At 49.3% G+C, this 24,578-nt stretch overlaps 4 protein-coding genes across 7 annotated transcripts in view; 1 reads left to right on the forward strand and 3 right to left on the reverse strand.

Moving 5' to 3' along the window:
* Positions 1-4,103, forward strand: part of CDH23 (cadherin related 23) — a gene marked incomplete at both ends in the record, with an annotated part of 200,662 nt that extends 196,559 nt beyond the window's left edge. Inside the window, 10 exons of one of the 2 annotated variants that reach the window (XM_080621792.1) lie at positions 34-290; positions 564-661; positions 762-882; positions 1,053-1,132; positions 1,446-1,486; positions 1,794-1,854; positions 2,272-2,401; positions 2,484-2,606; positions 2,786-2,899; positions 3,777-4,103. In XM_080621792.1, coding sequence (XP_080477918.1) covers positions 34-290; positions 564-661; positions 762-882; positions 1,053-1,132; positions 1,446-1,486; positions 1,794-1,854; positions 2,272-2,401; positions 2,484-2,606; positions 2,786-2,899; positions 3,777-4,103 — 1,352 coding nt within the window. The remainder of the gene's footprint in view (positions 1-33; positions 291-563; positions 662-761; positions 883-1,052; positions 1,133-1,445; positions 1,487-1,793; positions 1,855-2,271; positions 2,402-2,483; positions 2,607-2,785; positions 2,900-3,776) is intronic. The other variant, XM_080621793.1, reaches the window with a different exon arrangement.
* A 1,091-nt stretch (positions 4,104-5,194) lies between these two features.
* On the reverse strand, positions 5,195-7,497 carry LOC308222423 (prosaposin-like). Of its 2 annotated transcripts, XM_080620398.1 has the most exons (7): positions 7,204-7,497; positions 6,914-7,000; positions 6,638-6,821; positions 6,376-6,545; positions 6,217-6,297; positions 5,971-6,078; positions 5,736-5,881 (listed from the first exon to the last, which is right to left on the reverse strand). In XM_080620398.1, the coding sequence occupies exons 1-7, from the start codon at positions 7,303-7,305 to the stop codon at positions 5,846-5,848; spliced, it is 768 nt and encodes a 255-aa protein (XP_080476524.1). In that variant the 5' UTR covers positions 7,306-7,497; the 3' UTR covers positions 5,736-5,845. The 2 variants fall into 2 exon arrangements, with proteins under 2 accessions (XP_080476523.1, XP_080476524.1); XM_080620397.1 differs by having other exon boundaries at positions 5,195-6,078.
* LOC308223252 (prosaposin-like) lies at positions 7,395-8,969 on the reverse strand (the record flags this gene model as incomplete). Its single annotated transcript, XM_080622008.1, has 6 exons — positions 8,950-8,969; positions 8,737-8,856; positions 8,329-8,519; positions 7,871-8,014; positions 7,676-7,732; positions 7,395-7,433 (listed from the first exon to the last, which is right to left on the reverse strand). The coding sequence occupies exons 2-6, from the start codon at positions 8,825-8,827 to the stop codon at positions 7,395-7,397; spliced, it is 522 nt and encodes a 173-aa protein (XP_080478134.1). The 5' UTR covers positions 8,828-8,856; positions 8,950-8,969.
* A 457-nt stretch (positions 8,970-9,426) lies between these two features.
* LOC308222422 (prosaposin) overlaps positions 9,427-24,578 on the reverse strand; it is a 30,632-nt gene continuing 15,480 nt past the window's right edge. The window contains exons 6-15 of one of the 2 annotated variants that reach the window (XR_013957121.1): positions 24,179-24,322; positions 23,584-23,640; positions 20,592-20,705; positions 19,563-19,658; positions 19,173-19,362; positions 18,850-19,001; positions 17,067-17,147; positions 16,425-16,532; positions 15,752-15,842; positions 9,427-9,465 (exon numbers count right to left, since the gene is read on the reverse strand). Coding sequence is in view for 1 of the 2 variants with exons in the window: in XM_080620396.1 (XP_080476522.1) it covers positions 15,807-15,842; positions 16,425-16,532; positions 17,067-17,147; positions 18,850-19,001; positions 19,173-19,362; positions 19,563-19,658; positions 20,592-20,705; positions 23,584-23,640; positions 24,179-24,322 (978 nt within the window). In the remaining variant the exon portion in view is untranslated. Of the gene's footprint in view, positions 9,466-13,555; positions 15,843-16,424; positions 16,533-17,066; positions 17,148-18,849; positions 19,002-19,172; positions 19,363-19,562; positions 19,659-20,591; positions 20,706-23,583; positions 23,641-24,178; positions 24,323-24,578 lie in introns of those variants that run through there. The other variant, XM_080620396.1, reaches the window with a different exon arrangement.

Genomic DNA, 24,578 nt, shown 5'->3' on the forward strand with positions numbered 1-24,578 from the left:
CTAGTCCTGGGCTTGTGACTGTTCTTCCCCCAGGAACCCTTGATGGGATCCTGCGAACCTTCGACCTCTTCACGGCTTACAACCCTGGCTACTTTGTGGTGGACATCATGGCCTCTGACCTGGTGGGCCACAACGACACAGCCATTGTGGGGATTTACATCCTGCGAGATGACCAGCGGGTCAAGATCATTATCAATGAGATCCCGGACAAAGTCAGGCAGTTCGAGGAGGAGTTCATCAGCCTGCTCTCCAACATCACGGGTGCTATTGTCAATACAGATGATGTGCAGGTAACCATCCACCTTTGAGGTTGCTTTGAGGGGTAGTGGCCTTCCACAAGCTGCTTGAAGGTGTCCTTTGACGGTGTCTTGCCTGTATAAACCGTAGAAACCCCTGAGCTCTGAAGGTCCTCATACACACGAGGCTGGGGCATATCAAAGGGGTCCAAACCCATGTCATGCTTGAGGGTCTCTTGTCACACAAGCACACTTCAAGGCATGTATGGGAGATGCCCCCTGACGAGACACATCTCCCACAGTGCAGACCTTCCTGTCTCTCCCCAGTTCCATGTTGACAAGAAAGGTCGGGTGAACTTCGCACAGACGGAGCTGCTGATCCATGTGGTGAACAGGGAAACCAACCGCATCCTGGACGTGGAGCGGTATGTCACCCGGCCCATCACCCTGCCCGTATCCTGGCCCATTGAGTCCTTGGGGAGCCTCATTAATGTCAAGATGCCCAAGCAACCCTTCTCTTCCCAGCGTGATTCAGATGATAGATGAGAACAAGGAGCAGCTGAGGAACCTCTTCAGGAACTACAATGTGCTGGACGTGCAGCCCGCCATCACTGCCCAGGCCCCAGACGACCTCTCAGCTCTGCAGGTAATGGTCCAGCTGGAATGGAGATGGCTGCTGCTTGCAGGTGTGGCAATGATGTCCCATCCCATCCTCCATGGCCTTCCATGATCTGGAGATACATTTCACCCAAATAATTTCAGGAGGGCACCCATCACTGGGTGCCAGAGGTCGCCACTACCCCTTTGCTCTCCTAGATGGCGATCATCGTGCTGGCCATCCTGCTCTTTCTGGCTGCCATGCTCTTCATCCTCATGAACTGGTACTACCGGACAGTGTGAGTAACCCCCAGGCTCTGCCTCACTGGCCAGGGGGACCCATGTAGCTGCTCCCAGCCCTGACAATGACAGTAAGCAAAGAAGGTCATCAGCTTCCCAGCACATTCTCTGCCAGGGTTCAGCCTAGTTCAGAAATTGCCCCTCTTCCCCCAAAATATAATGGCTTCAATACTGATAGCAGCTCTCCCCCCCAAGCATGCCATCCTTATAGATAACAGGGGCTGTTTGCAGGGTTATTGCAAATCTGTGTCCCCCTCTCCTTTGGAGCACCTTCTTTATTTTCTTCCCTGATTCGCTGTGTTTCCTTCACAGGCACAAAAGGAAATTGAAAGCCATAGTGGCTGGCTCCACTGGTGAGCAGTGTTTGGGGTTTTCCAGCTGCATGAGATAGCAGGGCGCATAAAGAGCATAGAGGGAGTGACGTGGGGGATGTCTGTGGGGTGTAAATCCGAAGTGATGCTGCCCTGCAAGGCCCATTGGTGGGAGACTTTTCTCAGCTTCCAGGCTCCGCATTACCAGCTGCATCCCAGTATGCTTCTCATGCCACCAGTGCCTTTCTGGTCACTGGATTTCTGTCCCTGATAAAGAAGTGCTGCCCCATGGTTTACTGCTCAGCCCACCAACATGCCATTCTTTAACTCCTGTCCCTGCCTCTTTCAGGAAACAGAGGTTTCATGGACATCATGGACATGCCAAACACCAACAAGTACTCCTTTGATGGGTGAGTTCTCCCTTTCCTTCCCCTCCCTGGTTTGCCACCCTGCAGGATCACATGCTGCTCCCAAGAGAGGGATGCCTGCATTTTGTAGCCAGACATGCTTGGGATGTGGAGATGCTGCACCTTCCTGCTCTGCAGAGGGATGCAGCCAGGCATGCCGTGGCTGCCTGCCTTGAGAGCTTTCAAAGCCAAAAGACCTTGTGCTTTCTCCTGTGACTCCATCTCTGCCAATACTGGCCAGGCTTGGGGTAATCAGAGATGAGCAGTGGGTGTCGACACACATCTGGATCCAGATCAGCCGAATTCATGCCTCCACACGGCAGGAGGAGGCAGCACAACCTCAGCATCTGGGCTTTGGATGGGGTTATGGATGCTGCGGATCCTTCCTTGTGCTGAGAGCTGCTCCTCTCCCCTGGGCAGGGCCAACCCGGTATGGCTGGACCCCTTCTGCAGGAACATGGAGCTGGCAGCACAGGCAGAGCATGAGGATGACCTGCCGGAGAACCTGAGTGAGATCACTGACCTCTGGAACAGCCCTGCCCGCACCCATGTGAGACATGGCCCCCACAGGACCCCTTCCCTGCTGCACCCGAGGCCCGTGCCACCTCCTCAGCTACTCTCTCCTCCCACAGGGGACCTTCGGGAGAGAGCCTTCCGCAGCCAAGCCTGAGGATGACCGCTACCTGCGGGCAGCCATCCAGGAGTACGACAACATTGCCAAGCTGGGGCAGATCATGAGGGAGGGACCCATCAAGGTGAGTGTTGAGCATGGGCGTCCTCCACCCAGGGGTCTTCTCCAACTGCTACAGCTTCCAGGTTGACAGCTGTGGTGCCGGAGCGTGATGTTGCTTCATAAAATGCTGGGATGAGGTCAGCCTCCCTTCAACCAAACAGTGTTCCTCAGGTAACCCATCATCTCTCCCCCTCCACCCAGGGCTCTCTGTTGAAGGTGGTCCTGGATGATTACATGCGCTTGAAAAAACTCTTTGCCCAGCGGATGGTGCATAAGGCCACCGCCAGTCAGGGGGACCGCTCCTCGGTCTCGGAGGTAGACATGGTGTGCATGGGCATGGGGAGATGCTTGCCGTGCCCTCTGGGATGCAGTGTGTCTTCTCAGCCCTTCTCAGTTGCTCCCTGCAGCTGTGGTCCCCATCACTCAGTGGTCTCCCCATTCTCTGCTTGGCCAAAATGAGCCAGACACTGGGTTTCCACTGAGGCTGCTGGTTCCCCACAGTGCTCCAGCTCTTGTATCCCTCTGATCATCAGCAGCACCTTATCCCTCAGTCTCTGGGTAGGCTCTGTCCATCACCTCCTATCTCTCTGCCAAAGGTGCCCAAGAAGCTGCAGGTCCCTACACTTATGCAGGGACATCTTCCCTCCCCTGTGCTGCTCTGAGCTTATCAACCCAACAAGTTTTGAGGCAAAAAGGCTGGGACAGAGGGGTTTGGTGCAGAAGGGCTGGTGAGGGGAGAAGCAACTCCTTTTGCAGCCTTCCCCCTCTTCATGGAGGCAAAAACATGGGGCAAACAGAGCAGAGGAGAGCAGAAGAATGGGAGACGCCCTTTCAACCCTTCTGCCCCTTATCCCTCCTCGCCCTTATCTGCCTCCAGCCTTCCTTCAACTCCTTTCCTTGTCTTCCTTCTGCCCCATACAACCCCAAACCCCAACCCAGGTCCAGACTCCCCCTATGCTGCTATGGGGCTGCTGCTGGACACACCGCCTGGCTGGCAGCTGATGCACCCACCAGATGAGTGAGTGATCTGGCTGGAGACCATCATTGCACTGGTGATCCTCATCACCACACTTCAGAAGAGGAGGGTACTGTCCCTCTCACTGAGCTCCAGCATTGCAGAAGGTTTGGAGGCAGGAAGCAGGGTCTGCTCTGGACGCAGTAGTGATTTCTCTGCTCCATGGACTTTTTACAGCTGATCCAGAAGGAGATGGAGGAGGAAGAGGAGGAGCGCAGCCCCAGCCAAGGCAGCCTCCGCTTCCGGCACAAGCAGCCAGTGGAGCTGAAAGGTCCCGATGGCATTCACGTGGTGCACGGCAGCACGGGCACGCTGCTCGCTTCTGACCTCAACAGCCTACCCGAGGATGACCAGAAGGTGCTGGGTCGCTCGCTGGAGACTCTGACCACCGACTGTGGGGGCTACAGCGACCACAACGCCCGCACTGAGTCGGCCAAGTCCACCCCCCTGCACAAGATGCGGGAGGTGATCATGGAGAGCCCTCTGGAGATCACCGAGTTATGACGAGCAGTGCTGGTGATGGTGCTCCTCTAGGCAAGCTGGGGCCGGCGGGGATGAAGCACAGATCAGGGGTTTGTGGTGGGGGCCAGGGGCACCCCAAGACCAGCGCTTAGCCCCCCTTCCCCTGCACGAGTCCAGGCCAACTGGTGCACATTGCTCCGGCAGCCTTGGAGAGCTTGGCCCCAGGAAAGGGCTCTCAGGACTGGGATGCTTTTACTCGCCTGTCATTTATCCATGAAAGCATTATTATTTTTTTTTTATTATTTTTTCTTATTAAAAAGGGGTTTTTTTAAGGAAAAAAAAAAAAAGCAGAAGGAATCCAATGAGTCCAGGCTGGACAGGGGTGAAGGTGCAGCAAAGGTGCGGATGATGTGCCGCATCCCCGGGCGCGAACTGGGGACAAGCAGTCATCATACCTCAACCACAGGCACAGGGAGAGCCAGGCAGCATGAGGAGAGGCCAAGTCCATTTGGCATTAACAGCCCCTTTCCAGCAAGGAAAGACCCAAAAAAAACCCAATCCAAAACCGAAAACATTTCTCCATTTTGCTGGCTTTACCAAAACATGTTGCGACATTGAAAGAGACTGACAATAACTGGGGCTTCTGGATGTGGAGTGCTCGTGCGTGTCTTTTCTTGCCCTTTTCTTTCCCCTTCTCTCTTTATTTTGGGTTTGTTCGTTTGGGGATTTGTTTCCAGTCGTAACCTTGTGGAGAGTTTCGGGCACGGTCTGTTATGGGACTCAGAAATACACTGTCTATGGCTTTGGGTAACCTGTCTGTTGTCCTTCCTCCCTGATCGCATTCCCACATTCAGCTTACTCAAGAGGCCTTTTGAAGAGAAAACCCCCTTTTCCCTTTAATTCACCCCTCAACCCATCACCTTCACGAGATGCTGCCCCAGGTTTTGCTGCATCTCAAATTTTGGGGGAAGCATTGAACCTCCCACAGGTTTGCCCCATTTTACACACCAGGAGAAGCAGGAGGGAGACAACCAGCTGCGCTCACGGGAAGAGTTTATTTTCAGTGAGATGCTCCCGTGCACGCTCAGGACTGGGCACTGTGGGCATCTCCCTCCTGCAGTGGGGAGGGACAAGCCAGTGCCCCACTGCCCGTCTCCACCACAGCTGGGTCAGCACAGGGACACCAGCGAGGATGTGATGTGTTGGTGAAAGGGACTCTTTGCCCCCAAACTCACTTATTTTTTGTTCAAGGAATACTTAAGATGTGTATATCTGTAAATTTAATCCACTGTGTTTCTTTATAGGGCAACAGGGAGAAGGGAGGTGTAAAAGGAAGCCATGCCAATTTGAAGGGGGACCAGCAAACTGCTGGGCTTGCCAAAAGCTGACAAGACCTGTGGTGTGAGGCTGCTGGCTGCCAGCTGCCCGAAGTTGGCTAGCATTTGAGCAGCAGAAACCATCCCAGCCTGTTCACATTGCAGGATCTGGGTCTTACAAGGGGGATGGGGATAGAAGTGGGGATGGGGATTTTACAAGGACTCTGAGAGTAAACAGGGCTGAATCTGCAGTCCTGAAAATACCAGTGAGTCCCTTAACCCGATTTAGAAATCCAAACCGCAGGGAAGTGGCAGAAGTGGCTGAATTACCCCACAGCCCCTGCCGGGATGGTCAGGCTGGTGGGGTCCTGCCATTGCCATCCATGGGTGCAGGTGCATCCCAAGGGAAGGTATCTGGGATCCTGAACCAAAACAGCAAGGCGAGTGCAGCCAGCCGGGAGGTGACTCCTAGTTCCATAGGTGACGCCGGCAGTGCTCAACAGCCTGCAGGAGAGACAGGGAAGGATGGTGGTGGGAGGCAGGGTCTCCTGGCTCATTGCAAGCCCAGGGGAGGGGATGTGGCCAACACTTACCTGGCACTTGGTTGCTGTGGCCATGTTCTTGCACCAGTATTGTGGGCCCAAGGCACAGAGGTCTGAGCCCAGGAGATCCTCCTCAGATGAGTCACAAGCTTTTATTTTCTGCATTGCAAAGGAAAAGGGTGGGAGGTGGAAGAAGAAACCCCATGAGCACACTTTGATCCCACTGCTCCTCTCCCAGACCCCCAGGTTGGGACAAAGGATGCCCGTCTGGGTCAGGGCTGCCCCAGGGACACTCACAGTGCAGACGAAGGTGGGGTCCATCATCTGCACGAAGAGCCGCACAGCCTCCGGCTCGTACTGCACCACGAGCGCTTCGCACTGGGAAGGACAGAGGGGGGTGAGCACTGCGAGGGGTGTCAGGGGGTCCCCACGGGGCGGGCGCTCCCCACAGCTCACCGTGCCAGTGAGCGGTGCGGGCAGCAGCTCGCAGCCCTTCTGCAGCATGTCACCCAGCTCCACCAGCGTCTCGTTCTTCAGCAGCTCGTTGTCGAAGTACGTGATGAGGATCTGGCAGACATTGCAGAACGCTCCCGCACCCACTGCCAGCTGCTCCAGTGTGGCAGGCCCTGCGTGACACAGCGGGGCCTGTGTTAGCAGTGTTAGCACCCCTCTCCCCGGGGACATGGTGCCTGGGTGCCACCCAGGCCCCCCAGCTCACCGCGACGGGTGTCCTCGCTCCTGGGGCAGCAGTGCAGCATGGTGCAGACAGCCGCCGGGTCGGTGGCCTCCAGCAGCATGATGACCACGGCTTTGCCATAGGAGTCAACGAAGTCCTTGCACTGCCCGATGACGCTGTGGGGCAGCATGTAGCACACCTTCTCGATGTCATTCACCAGCTGCTCCTGCCAGGAGAAGGCAGGCAGAAGGAAAACCCCACTCCTTGCTGCCCTCTTTCCTAGTGCCCCCATCCCTGGACAGCAACAGCAGGGCTCACCTCCGTCACGTTGTTCTCCAGGAGGCTCTCGGCCGCCTTCACAGCAAATTGGCACATCTCACACATCGGAGTGGTCCCCTCCCTGTCCTGTGGGAAAAAGGCAGTGGGATGCACACCGAGCCCCCCCAGCGCTGCCCCCATCCCACCCAGCCATCAACCCCCACAAAACATATTCCCCACCTTGGAAAAATGGAGATGCTTGAGGGAAAAAAAAAAAGCAAAATAAGGCTCCTCCTCCCGGCGTTTGGATTTGAAGGAGCGTGTTTGAGTCAGGAGAGGTCTCCGCTTACCCACAGCGTGCTCAGGATCTGTATCATCTTCTCTGTGAGCAGTGTGTGGAGGGGCAGCACTGAGGAAGAGGAGCAGAGTCCCAGCTGGCCACACAGCTCCATGGGGTCCTGGGGAGAGACATCTTAAATCGGGTGGGCACCACCCCCCAGGAGGGTGAGCCTGTGCCCTCAGTTCCCAATGGAGGGTGATTTCAGCTGGTTGGGGCATGGGTCTCGCTTACCTCAGCCAGCTGCCAGTGGAAGAACCAGAAAATGGCAAGAAAAAGAGAGAATAAAAAGGAATTACAGCAGTTGCAAACTGGAGAGAGGGGAAAACTATTTGTAGGAATATAAAGCAGCGGGTTTTAAGTAAAAAGACAAGAGCAGGGCCCTGCACTTGCTGATGAGGTCCCCTTGGCTGTGCTGCTTGCGACCCCCCCCCACCAGCACCCACCCATCCCTGGCAGCCCTGGGGAGCTGCTCACCCACTTACCATGTACTGGAGCAGCCTGACGGCCGTGTCCATGTACTCAGCCAGGTAGTGCTTGCACTGTGCGGGGGAGACACGGCGTCAGCACCCAGGGGTGGAAGGGCACCCCACCACCCTGCCCACACCGCAGTCTGCCGGGGAGCTGCCCGACAGCTGCAGAAGAAGCTCACGTGCCCAGCATGAGAACAGCACCCTTACCTGCTGTGCCAGGCTGGGTGCCAGGCCCTCGCATGCCCACTCAGTGCGGGCCACCAGCGCCTGAGTGAAGGCAGCATTGGTTCCCAGCTCCAGCTGCACAGCGGCCACCAGCTGCAGGCATTCCTCACACACCTCTTCCTTCTTCTGTGGGATAACATGGGCAGGAACACATCAGTAGATCCCAGAAATAAAACTGAATGGCCCCAGTGCCTTCGTTTTCCAGGCCAGGATTTAAATGTCTGGTCTCAACATGAGGCAGCTTTTTGGCCAGCATCTCTCTGGTCCCCACCCCGCCTCCTGCAATATCCCAACCCAAAACTGGTGACACCCCAAATCAGATGCCATTTCAGCTGTACAGTAAGCTTAATGTTTTTAAAAAATGATTGTTGAATAGGTGATGCTTTGCTGATTCTCACCCTTGAGCAGCATCAATGGCATTCCTGCCCATGCCATAGTACCTGGGCCTCACCACGAGGCAGGTCCTGGGGATGGAGCAGGAGGGGCACGTTGGCGATGAAGGGGGTGACCAGGTCAGCAAAGTCCTGAGCAGGGCTGGCAGGGGCTGGCGGTGGTTCCTGAAACTTCAGGGCTCCTGTGGGGCTCTGCTGGGGCTGGCACAGCTTGATGGTCCCACACACCACCTTTGGGTCTGCCTGGGGGAGCAGAGGGATGGGGGCTTGTGGCTGCATCTGCCCCATCACCCTCCTCCCTCCCTCCACCAAACCTGGTTCATTTCCATCCCCACCTCATTCCCATGGGGGTTTTGTCCCAGGCTCCAAGCACCTCCCTTGCTCTTCAAGCCCCCAAGATACCCCAGACCATGGGTAAACACAAACCCAAAGGGGTCCCCCACCAGTTACCAGCACTTGCTTGCCCAGCTGGACGAGGATGAGAATGCCGGTGTCCACCATCCTCTTGCACTTCACAGACCAGTCCTGGAAGGGCAGGTACTGGCATTTCTTATCCAAGAAGAGCCGCAGCTTTTCCTAGGTAACAAGGGGAGAGCTCAGGAATGGGTGGCCCCCACTGGTGTGGAGGTGACACGCCAGACCCACACTCCATGCCAGGCTGTGACCCACCTCAGTGCGGTTGTCCTGCAGGATCTTGCCCACCACAGAGACTGCCATTTGGCACAGGTGACATGGGATTCCCTTCTGCTGAGAGAGGGACAGAGCGGATGTTGCCACAGCACCCAGACCCACCACTTGCTTCTCAGATCCCAAGCCAGACCTGCTTCTGATCCCCCCAGAAACACCCCACCAAGGGACACTTGGGAATACCCTGGAGCATCAATTCTTTTTTGCTGCTCACTCTGCAGACACATTGCTGCCTGACACCATCAGCCAATGCTCCTCTGGGTGCCCAGCACTGGGCCGGTCAGGCTGGTATTCTCCCCCCAGCCGCACATTTGGAGTCAGGATAGACACACATCACTCCATCCCCTGCATCCCTGCCTCCTGGCACAGTTACCCCCACAGCCTGGTCCCAGACGGAGATCTGGCAGAGCTGCAGCGTCCCACACTTGGCTGCTGTCCTCACATCGCGGCACCAGTCCTCTGGCCGCTCGCTGCACTCGTGGAGGGGGCTGGCCCCAGCTTTCGGGGGGAGGAAAGAAAACCATCAGTGCCCCAAGAGCACCCCAAGACTATCTCTTGCCTTACACCAACTGCTCCACCACCCTGCCCCGCAAGCTGGGGCGATGCTCTTCACCCTCCCACTGTGATTCACCCTCAGCTTTCGCAATGGTGGTGCGGTTGCTGGGTTTTCTAGATGATTTTATAAGCCCAGCAAACGCAGGCTTTGCCAGGCCAGCATGCGCTGCCGGCTTTACCAACTGTGTGTCACAGCAGCTTTGGGCCAGTGTCAAAAGCAAAGCGAACTTGGGGATCATCACCCTCAGCCTCACAGCACCCTTCAACGCGCTAAGGAGGCGGCTGCTCATATAAAGGGCAATAGATCTTGCAGAAGGAGCCAGCCGTGGTGCCGGCAGGCGGCCCCGCGCAGCAGCCGGTTAGCCATGCCGCGGCTCCCAGCAGTGGTTGAGCAACCTCGCTTTGGGTTGTTATTTTTTTTCCATTTCCTCCCAACGCCAGCATTTTCTCCTGGCTGCAAATCCTTGGCACAGCCCAAGGCGGCGCCCACCCTGGCAGCCCAAGCAGCATGGTGGTATGGTGCAATGCCACTGGTTTAATTGGCACCTCGGCGTGTCAGGATTCATTTGGGATGGGGTGAGGGTTTGTTCCCACCAGGGGCTGCGCCCACCCAGGATGCAGCTGGGCAGGAGGCAAGAAGCCAGCACAACCCAAGCCTTTCGCTACCCTGCTTTGGCTGGAGCTGCTCTGGAAATCCAGGGGGGACGTGGGGAGCAGCACATGAACAGACAGACAGACCCTGCTGCATACCCTTGTCTAAGCAAACATCCCCTCTTCCTCCAGAGCATTTGCATACAGCTTTTATCACCCAGCCTTGGCCCTATGATCTTGCATAGCAGGAATAAAGCCGAAGGCAGAAACTGCTCCTTCCACCCACCCTGTCCTTATCAGGTTTCTCCCCAAAAGCTGTTTTCCTGCATGGCAGATTTTGGCAACACCTTTGGCTCATTCATGGGACACGTTGGGGCAGTGGCTTGAGATGCCTGGGGCCACCCCAGCAAGTCCCTGGGAGTGGGAGCTGTGGGCAGGGGACCTCTGAGACCCCTACAAGCCCTGCCACTCCCAAACACACTGCCGCAGCTCAGAGGGTGCCTCAGTGGTGTTTCTGCAGTGATTACCCCATCGGGCTGACAGCACTGGGGCAGGAGTGAGCCCAGGGGCAGGGCGAGTCCCCCCTGCTTCCCATGCATGCCTTCCCACACAGCTCTCTCTCCAGCAGTGCGGTGCCGTGGTCGCTGCATCAGCTGAGAGATAGACATTTAGGTTTTTAACCCTGGCACCAGCATCAGGGCAAACAGGAATGGCGAGTCAGCGGAAGTGTGATGGGGCAGCACCAAAAAAAAGAAAAGGGGAGGCAACAACCCCATAGCTTGTTTCTGAGCTGATCCTGCCTGACCCACAGACACAGCCAGGACCAACAGCATAAGTATGCTGCCAGTGACAGCGTGAGGGGATTTACGTGTTCTAAAAGACACTGGTAGTTAGACCCACAGCTTTGTGGCTCCCAGTGGCTCCCAGCTCAGTGCTTACTCCTTGCCCTGTTCAAGAAGGAGATCAAGCAAGCGATGGGCCACAAATATAATTAATCGTAATCACAACACCCAACTGCTGAGAGCAGGAAGAGCTTCTCCAGGTGGAAAGCATCACCACGGAGCAAGCAACCAGGGCAACTGGTGCCCTGTGAGCTCTCCTCCACATTTCAGAGCTGTGCCAGAGCAGCCTCACGCTGACAAGCGCCCAGGCAGCAGGACACCAGTTGATGCCATTTTCGGGGAAGCCTCAGCATGGAGCACAGGGCAAGCAGGGATGTAGTGTCCCCAGGCCAGCCAGGAGTATCCTATCCCTGCCTGCCAGCCCCCCAGGGTGGCGTGGGCTTTCCTCAGGGGGGATCCAGCACCGAGCTCCACATCTGGCAGGGCTGTGCCAGCGTTATGGAGCCCCGGAGCACACTGGCTGAGCCGGCAGAGCCTGGCGAGCAGGTTGTGATGTAAAGCCTGGGGGTGGCGGTGTGGGCCCCGGCGCCCCATTTCCCGCCCTGGTGCACACCCCTATTACAGCAAAAAACATAAATACATTCTTCCCAGCATCACAATCCTTCTCCAAGGCTGACAGTGGGCCCTGGTCCCATGAACACAGTGCTGTGCAGCCCAACCACTGCCACAGGAGCCTCCACCGACTTCCAGGCCAGGCATCGACTGAAGCACGGACATGCCAAGCATAGGTGCGTATTCCTGCTCCGCCTGTTGCTGGCTGTGCACCTTGGCATGTCCCTCCCCGGCCGCCAGGCCACGGGTGTGCAGTCACGACTCCACCACAAAGCCAGCACCCGGGCAGGTCACGCCAGAGGAGCCTGATGGGCTGAGCCTGGGGTAAGTTAGAGTGCAAAAGAGGTTCTTCCCTCTAAAAGGTTGGGATTATTTTGACTACAACAGCAGAGCTCCACAGCTTCCCTGGGGAAATGGCCCCTGGAATAAGTGAATTCCCTTCCAGCAAGGCCCAGAGCTTCAGAACCAGGCTATTCACAACTTGTTTGCTGGGGAGGGACAGGGAAAGAGCCAGGTATCACTTCCTCACTCTTATGGGGGAGGCCTAGGGGAGAGCAGTGCAAGATCATCTGCAGGAGGATTTGCCCACAGATACTGAAAGCCCCAGTGATGAGGGGGACAGCTTCAGGTGGCACCATGGTCACTCCATCATGCAAGGAGAACAAAGTCTGGTATGAGTTTCTCCCACATCACACATAGCCAGGTCCCAATGCCCTCTCCCCCACTGCTGCTGAGACACTCCATCAAGAGGCCTCCCTTCTATACCACTGCAGAACACCAGCTCCATCTGAATCCCTGCTGTCCAAACGGAGGGAACAAACCACTTTAAGGGCAGAAAGTTGCAATGCTCATGTCCAGGTAGGCAAGAGGTCAAGCAGCCAGTGGTGCCACCAGCATCAACTCTCCTCTGGCCTAACTCCACCACTACAGAGAGGCGAAGAAGCACGCTATGGAGCTTAAACACCATAGCTGCAAATAGTTTTAGGGTTCTGAGGGGTTTTCTGGGCTCTCCTTGAGTCCTTACCCCCATGCCTGGCCTTACCTTGGTAGGAGCCCAGGCACACAGAAAGGATCAGCAGCACCCAGCCACTCCATTTGATCTCCATGCTGTTCCTAAGATAGTCCTCAGTGGCTGGTTCCTCTCCTGTGCTGCTCCCAGACTGAGGAATCTTGGATGTGTTGGGAGAAGTAGTGAGAACCCACACCCACACAGGACAATTACCACACCCCTCTCCTTATGGCTTGATTATAAAATCATCACCAGCCTGCAAGTAGAGGGAGGGACCAGAGCCAGGCAGGTATTCCCGGGAAGTCAAAACCAGCTCAAAACCTGCTGCTCAACACTAACCACTCCTGGCTGCAAAGGGTAGACATAGCCAAGGAGAACATCCTAACACCATGCAATGCAGCTATTTCCCATGCTCTTCACAAAATCCACCCTTCTGATGCATTCATAAGGGATGAATGCATCAGCCCTTACAAAAAATGTCAGTAGTGAAGATATTAAAGACCATTAAAATTTAGGACAACTGAATTGTGTATTGAGAGGTAGCCTCATAGTTGCTTAAAACATTAAAAAGTCACATTTTATTCAAAATAAAACAAGGAATGAAGATAAAAAGGAAGCAGCCACATTAAATGCAAGTCAGCACTGAAGCCTGGTATCAAGCAGCTTCAGCAAGAACTCCCTCCAGCCCACACCAGGCAGAGGAATTGCAACACGGGGCTGTTGCCTCACATCAGGCATTGTGTTTGTCCAGGGAAGAGAACAGCAGTGGCAATCCCTGGCAAGCCTCTAACCTGCAACTGTGCTCAATATAGCAAAGGCTTGATGGGACACGCATACTGCAACTCAATGGGAATTAGAGTCCTGTCATTCAGCCTGATTCCCATTGACATTTTGGGATGTGCCTCCTCCTGACTCTGCAGCAAAGGGGAAGCTAACAAGACCCTTCAGCAACTAGCACACAGTAAAGAAATGAAACACATCGGTTTACAGAGGTTTTTATTGTTCATTAAGGAAGCTTTTGTGCAAAAATCAAGACAATGTTCTTTAGAAAGCACGTGTCCCTCCAGCATAACTCAAGCAGGTCAGGTGCCACAGTCCACAAGAAAGGAGACTAAAGAGACTCCCAGCAGTAGCACAGGATTTGTCCCACTTCACCTCACCCAACAGGTTGCTAGCATAATCCTCCACTACTAAAAACCTAAGAAAATTAAAACTTTGCCAGCATGGAAGAGCAAGTCTCAATCCATCATGTTAAGAGAACACCATCTAGTTTAAGATAAAATACCATACTACATGCTGTAGCATAACCGAACCTGTACCTCCAGGGCAGTGGTGCTGAAGAGAGCCCATTTCCTCCTATCTGGCATATCCACCCCATCTGGGATACACCACTGGAACCACTACACAAGCCTGCCAAGACAGAAAGCTGCAGATATTTTACATTTTTAGGGAAATTATTCTCCTTTTTAGAGCCACGAGTGTTCAGTGTTCTGTACAAATGCAAACAGGAAAGACAAACCAGTACTGCTATCTGTCAATACTGCCCAGACATTTAGTATGTACATGTAGTAACTAAAAAGCTGCAGTCAAGTGTTTTTTCATTAAAACAGCATGAAAATTACTTTGCTTGCTTCTAAAGCAGTTACCAGAGCTCCTGCCTCACCCAAGACACCACAGGAACAGCAGCAGTTGCCAGCTCCTTTCTGAGCAGGACTGGAATTTTCAAAGCTTCACCTCTGCCAAGCTTTTCCTTCCCAAAGGTCTCCACAGAGCTACTTTGTGGTGCCTCTATTTTGGGGGTTAACTTGACCAGAACCATGTACTAAATGCTGCTAAGGAGTACAAGGTCCATCTCAAGCAATGTAAGCATGATTCTCATTCGAGGCTCCTACACACCTCAATGGCCTGACTTGTTTCCAGGGTAGCAGCCTGTCTCAAAAGGCTTTTGTTCAGAAGTTCAGGCCATTTCAGTGGGATGCTGCAGAGGCGTGAAAAGCAGGTTGTCAGGTATGCCAGGAGAGCTGCCAAATACCTACTACAGTGCCCTTAACCCTGCCATCTCCACTTGCTACTCAGACACATTTTCCAACAGAAATGGAAGCTCTGGAAAAAAATTTATACTTTAAACTACTCAGAAAGGTGAATGTCAAGTGAGAATGGGTGGTAGCAATGGAAACTGCCTGTGAGCCTCATAGTGCCTCTGAAATTTTAGATAACCAAAATATGCCACAAGAACAAAAACAGATTGAGGAACACATGGGTGGTTTACAATAAAACCCATTTTTCCCTGCATTCTACCCTCTATGCCGAACTCACTTTTGACATATGCACAGCCCCTGCTGACTTTCCCCCCCCCCCATCTTCTACTGACCCAGCTCACTCCACCTCCTTGGCACCCATTTGGCTGCATGTAGGAAGCTGCAAGACTAAGCAGAATTGAGCAACAAGGGTAAGAAAAAAGGGAGCCATTCCTTAAGTACATCAGCATGCTTTAAAAGACTGAAATCCCACAGGGCTTGACAGTAGCACACCCATGCTTATATCAAGTAGTCCAAGGAAATAAAAAGCACATGATCAAAGGTTGAAGGAGGGTTTCCTTAATTATAGCACTACAACAAGCTATAAGCATGGTCACTCAAATGCAAATGCATCTTTTTAGGTACCAGTTACTTTGAAAGTTAGCTGGGCACAAGAAGCCCCTTCTCTGCATCTGTAGAGCTTTGAAAATTCCAGCCAAAGAGATTCCCAGGTTCAGCATTATCCCTTAAGAGTTCCCTAGGGTTACACTGAAAATGACCATTCCAGCCAGATGTTTAAAATGCAAAGCATGTAATCTTCCCAATGCTGACTACAGAAAGACATTCAAATTTAGTCACCATCTTGTTCTTTTTTTAAATTAAAAGATAATAGCCTTGTCTCATTTCACCTTCTCTGCCATTCTTTCCAGCACCTAAAAAACACTTCAGCCTATCAATTAAACTACACCACACTGACTACTTTTTAGGAGCATAATGAGTTAAACTGTACAATCAAAAATATCTTTATTAAGTCGACAATGAAGATCTGATCCTTCAACAGCAGCATTGCTACAGAAGAGTTACAATAAAAGAACTTGAAGGTCAAATTGTTAATGAGGCAGAGAGGAGGGACATTTGAGATACAGCTGTCCACCAACCTCGGCTCACATTTTTAAGAGCCATGGCAAACTTTCAGAACTGGAAATTCTTCTTCTAGTTCCACACATGACGCTTGCAGTGATCAACAGCCTAAAGGGAAAGAAATAGCGTACATTAGTGGAAAAAAGCCTGTTGCAAACAACTGTACATCTACACATACAATCCAATATCCTGTTCTGAGCCAAGATCCTGGGGGGCAAATCTCTTTCTCTGAAAATAAGTGTTTCCAGAGAGGACTAGAACATCCTCCTCCTCCCCACCCAGAAGCTTCAGGAAAGAATGCTGATGACCCTTAGCCACTAAGGCGTGGCAAAGAAAGCATCAGCCCACAACACTGGAAGCCAAATTTTAGAGCATGATGAGAGGTCGTGACATGATCTGTTGGCCACAGGAACACAGACTAAATATAAAGCTCACACTATATGTTACTACAGATTCTGAAATGTTAGCAGATGGGTGGGGGATGAGAATAAAAGTGGAAGCCATCTTTAATAAAGCTAAGGGCTATGGAAGACCCTCTAATCAAACTCAACCATTTCTAGCTAGTACCCTTTTGCTTCCTGAAGTTGGAGTTCATCCACTTGCAAGTGTGGTGTAGAAGCTGGAAAAGTCACTTATAAGGAGCTATCAAGGACCAATAGAAAACTTGAGACAGAATCCTGCTTTACATACATTGCATTGAGCAGCAGTCTCCATGTTCTTACACCAGTAACCTGGACCCCAAACACAAGCATCATCCCCTAGGAGAGGCTGCTTAGCTGATCCGCAGACTCCAAGTTTCTGCAAAAACAAAAGCAGTGGTCAGCATCTTTCTATTTGCACCAAGAGATCTCAACTCCAGCCTTACATCTGAGCATCTACCTGACTGAGCTTCAGGAGCTTCCATAGCATTATGCTCCACTGACAATTGCAGTCACATTTGCAGCTGAACATGAAGCAGTAATCTGACACAAGGAAGAATTAAGTTACCGCAAGGGCTTCTTTGTATCAAGTTCTGAGAAACAGAGCTTCTAGAAAGGACGCTTTCTCAATAAATGTAATTTAACTTATCACACTGAAGGCACACTACTACCGAACCTCAACAGCAGATAATCACTGGCAGCTCTTTTTCTCTGTCCTTCCTTGCACAAGGCTGGCACTCAGACAGCTGTCCATTCAGTAAGCCTGAGGCTTTGTACAACCACATTTGCTTCAAGCATTCAGCGTGACAATTTTTATTCCAGCAGTTGGTGCATGCCGGACACTGAAAGGCATACAGAAGAGCAGGCAAGACTATTGGAGCCTATACTCAATAGAACTATATGCAATACTCACAGTGCAAACAAAAGTGGGATCCATCACTTCTGCCAAGAGTTGCACAACCATGGGTTCATACTGATCCACAAACTGAACACACTGTAACAAAACACAGGTTGAGAAATTCTGTTAAAGCCTTAGAAGGGGAAGATACCATCTTCAGCAGGCAGGCCTGTACACTACTCTAAACATCCCAGTAACAAACTGATGAAGCAGAGGCTGGAGCTCTGCAGATTAAAAAGGACTCAGCACTGCACTAATCAGACAACTACATCATTTGTTGCTATCTTATACCTGCCTGCAATTGTATGCATTATGATAAGAAAGGGGTCAAAAGGAAAAGAACCAAGCAGGACAGACTTTTGGAAAAGAAGCAGGCAGGACAGGCTAGGCTTTGATTTGCAAAGCTTAGTCTGTCACTGTGAGCATTACTGCTGTAAACGTACTGAGGAAAACACACTGAACAAGCTGGAGACAAACATCCTGGACAGGATGGCAGCAATGCAATAATGACTCTTAAGCACTTTTAGCCCAAGCAGTTACTATTCACTTCAGACCAGGCAGCAGGAGGAATGCTTCCCATGAGTAACAGTCAGCCCTCTAGTGGAGAGGCCATCCCCACAGCACAGAAGATACTGGCGTTCTCAGCAGAGACTAACGGCACCAATTAATAAGTGAACCACAGCTATTAAACAGCCTCACAGCAGTTACCAGGAATAGCTGTTTCATAGCTGCTTTAAGCTATGCACAGAAGCAGTTGCCACTTGCTGACACTCAGCAACCACCTAAAAAGATATCCAGGTAAATCTTGATAGTGATAGCCTAACAGGTATTGCTTTTTGCTGTGTCACTGGAATTGAATTATGCCAGCCTACTTACAGCTACTTTGTTAATTCCCTGAACAGGATCAGTATTGATTAAAAAAAAAAAAAAAAAAAACACCAAAAAACCCCAACAAAAACAAAACCCAAAAAACTCTTTCAGCTGTTCCCACCCGCTGTTCTCAGAACATTTCCAGGCAAACCTTTACTGACTGCAAATTAGTACAACAATCCATCCAGCCAATTCAGTCCTTTAAAAGTCTCCATCTATTCAAAGGTCTGCCAACAGCCACAGATGGGAAGTGCGAAAACCTAATCCTCCCACCCCCCAAACTTTTTTCAACCTCTAGCAGAGGAAGACTGATCGCTTTCATAAAATACACTAGAGGATGCTTTTTCCAAATACTCTGCAAGATGCTTTGTCCTTCTGTTCATCTCCATCTGCCCTGCTCTGACTGGAAGGCAGGCTGCCACACAGTGGCCTGTGTGGTCACTTGACTGCCCCAGATGAAGCCTGCTCCCTCTTTTTTGCTCTGCTGCACACGAGAAGCTGCCATGCTTTGGTCTTAACTAGTAAAGAGAGAAACCTAGGAAGGATCAGGTTGCTGAACATAAGTCAGTCCCAGCTGCACCTGTGGACAGTTTGTCTCCAGCTACAGACCAAGGCAGCTGGTCAAACACAGATACCTCTATTATGAGTACCTGGACATTAATAGCAGAAGTAGACACACTTGAAAGACGCACCTAAAATTAGCATGTAGACAGAATATCAGGTGAAAGACTCAAAACAAAATAAGCATGATTATCACTGCAGCGCATATGTAAACGCAATAGATAATCAGGTGAAACACTCGAAAACTGATGTAAGCATAATTGTCACTGTAGTGCCTATGTAAACCAAACAAAATCAACCAGGACAGTTCCCAACCATCAACCATACCACTGTTTTTTAGCCTGCCTCCTGCACACAAGTGTTTTACCTGATCACTGACAGACTCTGGCAGGAAGTGACAGACTTTTTCCAGTAAAGCTTCGATTTCAGCTGTTGTGGCATTCTTTTCTAGTTCTTTGTCTGCATAAGCTACCACCATCTTGCAGATATCACAGAAGCCACCTGCAGGTTTCACTACAACTGAGAAAAAAAAAACAAACACAACAACCCACGAAAATCAAACATCAGCGGTTAGGTAGTTCCCCAAGATAGAAGAAAGGAGGCAGCAAAGTACTAGAGCACATGTCCTCAAATGAGATACAATCCTAGATGAATCAGCTCATTTTGCAACACCACTGACTCATTACCAACCTGGTGGTGGTGGAGGCGGCTTGTTGGCAGCACAGCATTTCAGCATAACACACACAGCTTCAGGATTTGTTGCCTCCAAGAGCATGTCCACCAAAGCCTGGCCATAGACATCAATGAAGTCCTTACACTGGTCCTTGACACTTGCTGGGAACAGGTAGCAGACCACCTCCATTTCACGTACAATCTCCTCCTGAAGCATAATGAAGCATATATGGCAAATGAGGAACAAAAATCTCACTCAACTCATTAGTGTATGTTTTCTTCTTCTGTCCCACCCAGGATAGAAATCTTGCTCCCATGAAAACAGGCAATAAAAATAACTTCCCTTCACTCTATGGCCCCACTTTAGCCAAAGCCTAGGACAAAGTACCATTTCCACCACTTACACACCTCTGTCTTGTTGTTCTCCAAAAGGCCAGTCACTTCTTTCACCATGGTCTCACATATTTCACACAAGGAAAGAGCTTTCTCTTGAACTGAGGCTTTCTGAACACACACGGAAGAAACACAAAACAATAAATCAGCACTCGACCATGTGACAGGAACAGTTTGTAAAAGATCAGTTTAACAGCATTCACATTCAGGTGCAGCACACTTAGTCATTTACCAAGCTGGCCAGTTTGGGCTGTATTCAGACAGTCAGACAGAACCCAAAACCAATCTTAAAGATCTCACTAAAAACCCTTTCAGAATGGACAGTCATGACAATTAAGACTGTAATCCACAGGTTGTATAAGGAGGGGAGTTGAATTTAGTAGACATGGAGAAATAAACACCCCCACAGTGATTGGGGTCAAGGAAAATCTGAAGTGTTTATTAGAATACATTGATAACACACTCTTGCTTCTAGAAAAAACACAGAAATTGAGGGACTTGAGGGAAATTGTTTGGAGCCTGTTAATCAGAAGTTAACTGACCTCAAGAAACTCCTCTTTCCTAAAAATCCTCAGCCCAAGTCTTGCTCAAAGGCCATGGGAAGCTAAGGTACTCCTCCAAACTCAAGAGCTTCAGCATTCTGGGATCACTCATCTGCACATGCAAAGTGCTAACCCATTTTTAAAAGTTATCAAAGCATAACTTCAAATGTAGAGAAAAATTAAAATTCAGCAGTTTTCCCTCTAACATTTGAGGTGTCATTTAGAATGCCTACTATACACTACTACTAGAAAAGGAGTTCCCATTTTAATCGTAACCATTACCATATAGCTTCAATTTAACACAGGCTTTGCTATTCTAACAGATTAATCAGCTCTCCTACTTCACAGATCAGCATCAGGAAAAAGAGGCAGTCAGGAATTTATATGCAGGGAGACTTGGATTATTCTACATATAAAATCTAGTATTCTACTATTTCACCTATTTCATTACACTAAAGCAAAAACACAGGTAAAGATGTTGAGCACAGAAAGTCTACCTTACCTCCACTGTTTCCATTTTTACTTCATGAACCACTTGAGCTGGTACCAGAGTCCGAAGAGGAACAGATTTCACAGAAGAACAGAACCCAACCATGGCACAAATGTCCTTTGGTTGCTGGAAAGAGATGTATATGCAATTTTTAAAAGCCTAGAAGACTCTGCCCTTTCTATGGAGCCTGTGAGTAGGCACAAAGTTTTAAAAGGTTCCAACATAACTAGAAGTTTAATGACTACTTCTGCTTCAAGTATCGCCAAAGCATTTGATATGGTTATAGGCAGGACAACTACCAGATGAAGTTTAGCATTTTTCCTTTGAGGAGGAAAAGGTCAGGCCACATCCATTTAAAACCCCCATTTTCATGAGCTATGCAAGCCCTTCGAAGGAGTTGACTTAAGAGCTACCAACACCAAAACAGGCCACCAGCATCACATTAGATCTGCATCCACAAAGCTGCTCCCCTGAAAGCTTTAAAATAATCACAGAAGAGACTAATCATCCTGACTCCAGAGTTCACCCAAAAGCTGAAAGAAATGCTAGCAGAAAGGACTCCTTTTCTCATGCACAAACTACCTTCTTTAAAGCATCCAGTAACATCACGTTTTGCAAAAAGAAACACATTCCTGCATTACTGAAAACAGCCTATAAGAAACAAAGGTTAACCATGTTAAAACCTAAGCTTAACCCTTCTTACAAGCATTAGCAGTAACTATTTCAAGTGTTCTTTTCACAGTAAGAGGGAAAACAGCAAACAGAAACAAACCCTCTCTCAAAGGTTTTAAAAAACATACTACTGTTGTGGTTTAAGCCCAGTCAGTAACTCAGAACCATGCAGCTGCTCACTCACTGCCCCCTCTTCTTCCCCAGAAGTGGAGGTTCAGTCTGCAGCTCATTAGACAATTACTAAACACAAAATGTAAATGCCGGACATGAGGTAAACTGCTCTAAGGAGGCCACATTATACCTACACAAAGTGAGAAAGGCTGTCCAAAGTAATACGCAAAACTTGAATTTTCACACCTGAACACTTCAGCTAAAAATGTTACCTTTGGCCCTACAACTAATTAGAAGATCGTACCCTGTCACCCAGGCATCAAGCTTCTTACAGCAGAAGCTTATGCAACAGTTAATGCATCATGCCACAACCTCATGCACATGCAAAAGCAGTATCTCAAAGATACAGTGCTGCTTCAAACTACTCCAGGCAGTATCTTTAAGTCAAGCCCTTTGGTTCATGCATTGTAAGAAGCATTTACAGATATTAATGTTACAGCAACACCCACATACACACAGCATGCTCTCTCACAGAGAGATGACAGACACAAGGTCTCCCAGGACTGGTTAAATTAAAAGCCCAAACAGCTCTAGACAGCAGGAACCTAAAGGCCTCCCGCATCTTCTTTTCAATTCATGTACTCCAAACATCTATACCATTCTCCAAGATTTAAGAGTTAAGCAAGAAAAGACCTGGGGACAGCTTCACTTAAGGCCTTTTGAGCCCAGACTTCAAACCAGAAGCTGACAGGAGCCACTGGCATGCTTCTTCTATATCTATCCTTCTTGTACAAGAGTGAGCATATTTTCTGCTCTAGTGCCCAAAGCCTGATCAAGCTGAAATCTTAGTAGCACAAACTGGTATCTGGAGCTGGAAGTAGGAATGACCACTGGAGGAGAAATCTATAGTCTTTCCTAATTTAATTACATAAATATCCCTTGTATCTGTCAACACTGAGTACAATCACACCACATAAACAGCTATTCGAGCAAGAAGTGAACTACAAGCAGGCTATCACCACAGGCAAGTTGCTCACCTACCTGATCCTTCTGTTGACAGGGAAGATTGGAGACAGAGGAAGAAAGGAGAAATTAAAGATAACGGTTAAGAGAAAAAAATGTCAGGCACTTGGAACTGCATATACTGTCTGTGAAAATGATGGAATATGACATGGCTCCCCATTCAAAAGATCCTTAGCATTGCTACAGCAACTCATTTAGTTGCACAATGCTAACCAGCATTATTCAAAGTTATTAAAGCACCCTGGGCAAGACTAGTTCCAAAGAGTATGAACACTCAGCCGGATGCAAGGTGTGGTCACATTCCAGTTTCAGGTATTAACACCACACTGCAATGCAATGCTTAAAATGAGAAACTAACTGTATTTGGAACAAAGATCTGCTTCCCCTCCAAATGCTTAAGAAGCAGTGTAAAATTCTAAGTAGCCTTTAGAAACTTGAAACAAACCAAAGGAAAAGAAAACACCACAAAAAAAGCAACAACAACAGCCACTATGTTGCCAAATTCAGGTTCAAGTCTGTCACACACTCTATTCATAAATTCACCTATAATTTATTTTGTTACTTGAGCATCCAGGCACTGCACTCTTTAAGGAAAGGCTTAACCTTTTTTCTTAAACGCTTTGAGATCACTGGATAAAGAGGTGCTATGAACATGGTCAAAGACAAGATATTTCATATGTTGCTACAGAAGACGAGCTGGTGCAGTACTACGCACTCTCCATGGTTCCTACCCTTTCCATGAATCCTATATGGAGTTTAGAGATAGCAATTACAGAAGAAGGACATTTAGTCTTACTTTAAATAGACACATTATCTTTAATACAAGAATCAATTTTGCTGTACTGTGACAAGGACCAACTCTAATATGCTTTGGTGGGGAAGAGGGCAGTGGTGTAAGTACAGGACTGAGATAAGAGTATCAAGGAACATATGTAATACATCTCCTGTGTTTCAACAGATAAGAGTGCTTTTGCACCACTGAAGTGGTTGTGAAAGAAGAGGAAAGCACTAAAGAAAGCATTCTAAGATTGAACTTACTATTCAATTAAATGCCAAGTTCAAAGTGTTAACACCAAGACTTACATAGAAAAGGTTTTCCTCAGATTTTTACTGCAGTAAATATTTCCTGTTTCCATATGTGAGCTACACAAAGCAGAAAAATGAACTAAGAGCAAATATTATGTTCTATTGATCTTACCATGTGCATCATCATTTGGATAGCCAAGTCAGAATATTCAGAGATATAATTCTTGCACTGCAGGAAGTGAGAAAAGAAAGTCTTGTAAATATCAAACCATTTAAGCTGTAAAGTTAATGCAGAATTTTCTAATACTTCAAGGTATTAATTAACTTTAACCTACTTAACTATTCTGTTGTCTTTCAGACCTTGTCTCAAATATAAGCTGACATTTCAGGTTACACAATCACTGCACACATGGCTGCTTATTTGATAAGTCCTTTTCTCCTCCTCTTAGGGCAAAAGTATTCCCTCTCATTGACACAACCACATTACCCTGCCAGATCATTTTCATGAAAAAGGCCCTGAAGGGCTAGCAGGACTCTCAAGTCTTTTTCCTCCTCCCCAGTCCCATGCACACCACCCCATCCAGCTTTCTTGACCAGAAAGTTTATTATTTCACTGTTATTGTTATAACATGCAACATATCCTACATGTGACACACTCTCTTTAGTCACATTAAATAGAGATTATACTGAGAGGATGAAAGCACTGAACAAACTGGTTTATGTGCGCACACAGGAACACATTTTTAAACAACAAAAAAAGCACCTACCATATCAGACATTTCAGGTCCCAAACGGTCACACTCCTCCTTAGCATGAGCAACCAAAGACTTTACAAAAGATGAGTTTGTCCTCACAGCTTCCTGAACATCAGTAACCAGCTTAATGCAATCTTGGCATACATCCCCACTTTCCTAGACAAAGAGTAAAAGGAAACAAGTTGACATATCATCACATAACACGTTTTAGAAGCTTCCACTACTACCAAGTTTTAAAAGCTATTTTAAACTACATACAAACCTTAAATAATACTCCATAGTATACTTAAAAGCCTAAGATAATACAAATAGACAAGCTACTGCTGGTATTTGCACCAGCCACTAGATGGAGATTAGGTACCTACTTAGCTCTGAAACCCAAGATACTTGTTAAGATATCCAATCTTCAAAA

This window comes from Psittacula echo, assembly GCF_963264785.1.
Source record: "Psittacula echo genome assembly, chromosome: 6".
Lineage (NCBI taxonomy): Eukaryota > Metazoa > Chordata > Aves > Psittaciformes > Psittacidae > Psittacula > Psittacula echo.